Source organism: Juglans regia, chromosome 14 (genome assembly GCF_001411555.2).
Source record: "Juglans regia cultivar Chandler chromosome 14, Walnut 2.0, whole genome shotgun sequence".
NCBI classification, from domain to species: domain Eukaryota; kingdom Viridiplantae; phylum Streptophyta; class Magnoliopsida; order Fagales; family Juglandaceae; genus Juglans; species Juglans regia.
The window spans coordinates 6,682,958-6,689,554 of NC_049914.1; the positions used below are offsets into that span (position 1 = coordinate 6,682,958).

Sequence of the window (6,597 nt, forward strand, 5' to 3'; positions counted from 1 at the left end):
CCCATTGACTCGCCACTGCAGATTTTTGAGAGAATCCGTTATGAGATGAGCATAATCTCCACTGACAACCTATTATATGAGGTGATTATTACTCAGCTATTACTTGACCGAAGAGTGCCACCCCAAACGGAGGAGTGGTTGACTGAGCAGATGAACCCCTAGACATGACCTCATATCATCGGAGCATTGGACAAGGAAGAGGGCGTGCTCAGCGTGAGCTTGGGCCTACACCAAATCTTGTTCCTCCGACTTAGTCTAGGGCCAGTGTTGCTCCCCACAGTGGGAGTACTAGTCAACAGCAAATGGGTACATCTGAGGGGGATGCGTGCCCTGCTTGGCTCGATGCACGCCCTACTTGGATTGATGCGATGGTTTCAGATATTACTGCGCACATCGACCGACAGATCGCGTCAGTACAACAGAGTGTCAGCGAGGTTGGCCATCGTTTAGATATCCTAAACGAAAAGGTCAACACATTGACTGAGGAATTTCATACATTTGTAAACAACTCGTTCTGAGTATTTTGCAGTTTTATCGTATTTTATATTTATATTTTAATATATTTCTTTTTCTATACTTTATGTAATGAACAATATCATTTAATATATCTATTGTTTTTGTATTTCAATTTTCAATCTTTTCTAATTTGAAATTCCATTTTTAATTTTAAAACAGTTCATGTTCGAACGTTAATGACTATCATTCAAACGTTTGAATGAATAATTTACACGTTCACACGTAAGTGAGCTTAATGTTCAAACGTACATGAACCGTTTGAACGTAACATTTTATATTTTTGCATGTACTCATTCCAAAATGACATCATTTAAGTTAGGTTCGAACGAAACATTAATATAGTTCAAATGTATAACCATTTCTCAAAAATAATTTTTTGTGACGATTTTGTTAAGATATAAAATAAATAATAAAATCTACTTCTTCTCATCAGTTTAACCTTTTGGGACAAGTGGTAATTTCACATGGTATCAGAGCAGAGGTCCTGAGTTCGAATCCTGACTCTATACTCTATCCCATTTAATTAAATATTTCACTTGTCGGGCCACCCATTGAGGGAGAGTCTAGTCCACACATGAGGGAGAATGTTAAGATATAAAATAAATAATAAAATCTACCTCTTTTCATCAGCTTAAGCTTTTGGAACAAGTGGTAATTTCACAGATTTCAGGACTGTCACAAATTTGAAACCGTCACAAAAACTCAATTGTATTGTAGTGTACAGTAACTAATTAATAGCACTTTTGGCATGCTTTTAGTATAATTAAGCGTTACTCGTATGCACGTATTTAGAGAAAAAAAGTGTTGCGAGTGTAGATTTTTGTTAGTAGTATTAAATACTGAATAAATATTGTAGGGCTAAGTACTTCATTTATCTATTTCTCTCTTACTTAAGACCCTCAGATTCAGAGAATAACTTAAAATGATTTTCTTCGGTTCAATATATGTTGAAGGAGAAAATCTAGATCAAGATCTAGATGAGTTCCATATTGTTATAGTACCATTTCAAGTTTCTCCTTAATACTTGTTCCAATTTTTTCAAATGTGTCTAGAAGAAATAAGCCATGCCACTACTCTACGCTTTTGACATTAAACTATCTCAATTACGGGTAACTAATAATTAATATTACTTTCGGCACGCTCTTTACGTAATTGAGTGTTGTCTTTTTGAATTTTTTGGACAACATCAAATACTTAATAAATGCTATATGATCAAGTACATGTCTTTATCTCGTTCTTAATTGAAGCCTTCAAGTTCAAATAAGAGCTTGAAATGATTTTTTTGGTTCAATCTTCATTCGAAGTAGCCAAGACAAGATCGATCAAAAGATCAAGACATGTTCCCTATTGTTATATCAATATCACTATAAAAAAAAAAAAAAAAAAAAACTATTTATTTATAGTCAGTTATTTCTAAAATAACGAGAATCATGATCATTTTCTATTAAATGAATGAGTTTATTCTTGTCACAAATAGTCAATCTCTTCACAAATAACTAGTTATAAATGTTGTATGATTGATCTTGAGTTTCCCCATAATATTTGTTACAATATTGTCAAATGCATCGGCTAGAAAAAATAAGTCACTGATCTATGTTTTTTACATTAAACTAAAGTTCAATACAAATAGCTAGGCTTTGTATAAGATGATCTTATTATACCCTAAATATTAAAACACCATTCAAACTAACCAAGTACGTACGTACGTGATCCTCTATCCAAGGTGACACGGACCATTCAAATTATTCTGTGTAAAGAAAAGATACGAGCATTAGTGAGTTAATTATATATAGTTGGTTTAGACATGACCAAGGGATTTTCTTTTTCTCAAGTGTAAATTATTAATAGAAGCCTAATTACAAACATTTAGATAAATCAATCCAACACAAGGCCGGCATGAGCGAGCGTACGCTAAGGCCGATCAAATAACACCAAGTTATAATATATATACTCAAGAATATCACAAACGTAAATAGAATTAGCGCGCACATGATGATCAACACAAAGAACGGACAATTTGAATGCTATGAATTGTGCTGCAAACAACAGCTAGCAGCACAAAACCATTGACAAATTGCAAACTGCAAGGAAATGGACATGAGCATCACGTACAAATAATTGTAAGGACAGCATGATCACGAAGCAAGTTAACTAATTGAAGGTTCTACCTTTGGAGATCAGCCTTAAGTTAAAATAGAGGTGTTATTAAAAAATGGAAAATATTTAATTTATAAATTTTCTTTTGTATCAGATCAAGTCACTGATTAGTTTATAAATTTTTTTTTTATAATTTTTTTAATAAATATATAAGCACTATGTAGAAGTATGAGAAAAAGTACTAGAGTCCGACTTTTGAATGGTATTATATAGGGTGCTTTAATTTCAACCACCAAAAATTGTTTAGATAAACTTGGATATGTTTCCTGTTTTTTCTTTCTATATATTAATCTTGGCCCCACAAAAATATAGTGCAGCCTAATCCTCGATGATCTAAATTTAAATTAATTCCTAGCTTCGTCCCCGCTAGTTTTTTTATTTTTTATTTTTATTTTAAAAAAGATGGGATAAATCTAGATAACATCCCGGGACAAGCCAACAGTACTAGATCAAAGTTCACAGGAAGTTGTAGGAGGGGTCAAGGCTCAGAGAGTTCATGTACTCCATAAATTCTGCATTCCCAAGTTGGTTCGAGTTCTGGTTCTGATTCTCGTTTAGGTTCAGGTTCTGGTTCATCATCTGTGGCATCCCATTTCGCAAAAAATCATCATCAGTCTCCTCAGCAGGTACTTGGTTCAATCCCATATTCGGAAACTGATAATTCCCAGAGCTTGATCTGAACAACTCTGGATATTGCTGATGCTTCTGATAACTCTCAAACAACTGCTTCAGCATGTCTCTTTCATTCGCCAGTTCTTCGAATTCAGCTGCAATATTTTTCTCCCATTCATATTATTTGAGTCTTGAGACTGAGAAAGAGGAGATGGATATGCATGGAAAGAGAGTGAGAATGAAAGATCAATACCTTCTTTGAACATAAGTTCGGTGGAATAGCTGGAAAGCTTTTGCTTCATTGAATTGTTTTCTACTCTCAGCAGCGTGTTTTGACGATCAGCATACTTAATCCTCGGCCCGTTGATCGCCACTTCGGCCTACACACACACACACACACACGAAACAAGAAATAAAAAACGAAACGAACTAAGGTCTGGATGTTAGAACTTACAGAAGTAAAAATCATATTTATACACACGAACATATATATATATATATATATATGCAGCTAGCTAGGTTGACAAAGATTACCTGCAGAGCTTTCACTTCCGTTTCTAGTTCCATCATATATTGGAGCTGCTTCAGTCGATATTTCTGAGAGTATTGTCTGCTTGCCAGAACCCTACGAACCAATATCGAGAAATTAGCGTGTAAAATTAATTAAATAGCTGAGTTGAATAAAATTTATTCAGAAGATATACATGCAACTGTCCTCATGTGGCTAAAGCCTGTGATTTGTTTGGCATAATCCTTAATTAAATTTTTAAAATGGAGATTTGGAGTTCCAAACCCTCGTTCCCAAAAATAAAAAATTCCTGTGCTCATGTATGTATAAAGGCACCCAAGGTGTTTCCATATGAATTAAGGCCTTTATTAATATATAATAATATCATCATGTCATTTAATTATAAATTTATTTTAAATCTATACTATCAGAAATAATTATTCAAAAAAAATAATTATTCCCGATATATGCAAATTAAATTATTGGCAACATATCATTTGTAAATGTCAGAATGAGAAATAAAAAAAAAAATTTGATAAAATTTGGTTTATATATAGTTCTAATATTTACGGAAGGAAGGCTATTATAATACGTATCCATGAACATAAGTTTTAAAGTCTTTTTTGAAAAACAATATCAATGCCTGAGATCAAGCGGATCCTCATTTCAAAATCTTCAATAATCAAACCACTCAAAAGTTTTCGTTCACTTACAAATAGATCGAGGCAAAAAATAATCAGTGCTCGGCATGAGTTGTCGAATGAAAATCGAGAGGAATAGAATTAATGTTGGGTCAAGTTGGTGCCATTTTTTTGTCAAATCAAAGGAAGTATATATTTTTGGATACGATTAGATTATATATATATATATATATATATATATATATATATATATATATATATATATACGTGTTTTAGAGAGCAGGCATATATAAACTGATGATAAACCTTTTGAGTTTCTTGGGGTCAGTAATCTTGGCGTCTCGGTCACGAAGACTTTGAGAGGCCGGGGCCAGGGCTGCAGGGGGGTGAATCGGGGGCAGGGGCGGGACGTGCTGCATCTTATTCTTCGGCTGATCATCTCCAACAGGTTCAACTCTTTTGTCATAGTTACAGCTTCCATGGCTGAATGGAGCGGCCTTAGTACAATAGCTAGAGTTCAACATGTTGGAGCGGCCACGACTGATTCCATCTTCATCATTTACGCCCTGCATTTCTTCCAACAACTTAAATCACCTACGAATTAAACAACAAAAAACACCCAAATCCGGATTCATCATGAGTATTATGCATACACAGAAAGATCATCATCGTAGTCATCATGAGAAAAAACAAACAAAGAAGCAAACAAACAAATAGCCTTTTCGAGTTCCTACGTAAGATCAAAAAGGAACAAATAGCTAGATAGGACTGGATCAAACAAAACATGTAAGATTTAGTGATCTATACCTATGGAAACCCTACATTGTCTTAAGAATTAGCCCCGATAATTATGAATTTAAAGCACTTTGGCACTGACTATACTGTTGGCAACATTTATGGTATGGACTGCATCCTCATTAAACTCTGCATAATAAACATAGAAGATTGCGTTGGCAACATTTTCCATTTGGACATCTGTGTCACTACGTTTAAAGCTACTTTGAGAGTCCACTCTGTCATACTTTGGGTTTATGATTTTCCTATAATTATCTTTAGGATGTAATTAATTAGCCATCATCCAATATATAAGAGTAAGAAATTAATCAGCTAATTTAAAATATGGTTTAGTTTCATGAGCAAAAAACATATATATTCTCACGAGCCGGTGACCGATCGATAATTTGGAGGTCACCGCTACATGGCAAAATTTAATTTTGAAGATAATTTAATTTCTTATGACTCAAATTATATCATATTAGTGGTGTGGACGGTGTATTTACACAATGGTATATATGCAAGTTAAAAGATTCAAAAATTAAAAGAGAAAAATCGAATTTTGTTTTTTCCCATGCTAAAATGAGATTTATAGATATCTTGGTTATTAAAAGTTATCTGTATTTACCAAATATTCTAAAATGATTATAACTATAAAGAGCTTTAAGTACTATGTTGAACTTCATAAAGTTAAAGAATTAATAAGCAATTTCTCGCTCCTTTTATTTTGTATGTAATGGTTAATAAAACACATGCTAGCTAGGCTAATATTTTTTTAATATTTGGGCCCAACAATTCAGCTGATAAGAGAAGCCCAAAGTCTGAACTACTAAGAAAACTCAGTGTACCGATGGCCCATGCTTTCAAACTTAGTGACTCACAACAAATTCCCAAGAAAAATTATTGGCATCAGCCCACTGTTTGACATCAGCCAAAACACACCCTACGTAGCTTCAAGTGAAATGACCAAAAACTCCCTACAATAAAACCCACTTTTCCTCTCATTTCATCTATTTCAAATTATTTTTACTCTCTCTCTCTCTCTCTCTCTCTCTCTCTCTCTCCTCCCGCGTCACCTATCCTCCCTCCCCATCCTCCTTCCCCCACCCCTGCCACTCGCGTCGCCCAAGGCCCCCCGCCACCCACGTCGCCCAAGGCCCCCCACCCGTGTCGCCTATTATCTCCCCCATCCCCCCACATCGCCCTTCTCTGCAGGATCTGAAAAGGGTGGTCATGGGGAGGTTACGGTGGAGTTGGTGGTGCCGTCGACTGTCGAGGTGGTGGCATGGTGGTGGTGGTGGTGGTGCAGATTTGGCTATGAGGGAAAGAGGACCTATGAGGGAGAGGGCATGTGAGGGAGAGAGGAAGGTCGGTGTGGGCTGGGGAAGG

General features: G+C 35.3%; 1 protein-coding gene across 1 annotated transcript; it reads right to left on the reverse strand.

The window, feature by feature from the left end:
- Positions 1–3,129: 3,129 nt before the first annotated feature.
- On the reverse strand, positions 3,130–5,006 carry LOC108996880 (basic leucine zipper 34-like). The gene is made up of 4 exons (XM_018972921.1): positions 4,741–5,006; positions 3,820–3,910; positions 3,539–3,665; positions 3,130–3,440 (listed from the first exon to the last, which is right to left on the reverse strand). Exons 1-4 carry the CDS (start codon positions 5,004–5,006, stop codon positions 3,130–3,132), a joined length of 795 nt encoding a protein of 264 aa, XP_018828466.1.
- Between the last annotated feature and the right edge of the window lie 1,591 nt (positions 5,007–6,597).

Bases quoted from the DNA above. Each gene is read 5' to 3' on its own strand.
- LOC108996880 (XM_018972921.1), bottom strand. From the start codon at position 5,006: ATGCAGGGCGTAAATGATGAAGATGGAATCAGTCGTGGCCGCTCCAAC. The intron at 3,666-3,819 runs GTAATCTTTGTC...GTGTGTGTGTAG, and splicing joins CGGAAGTGAAAGCTCTGCAG to GCCGAAGTGGCGATCAACGG. The intron at 3,441-3,538 runs GTATTGATCTTT...AAAATATTGCAG, and splicing joins CGAACTTATGTTCAAAGAAG to CTGAATTCGAAGAACTGGCG.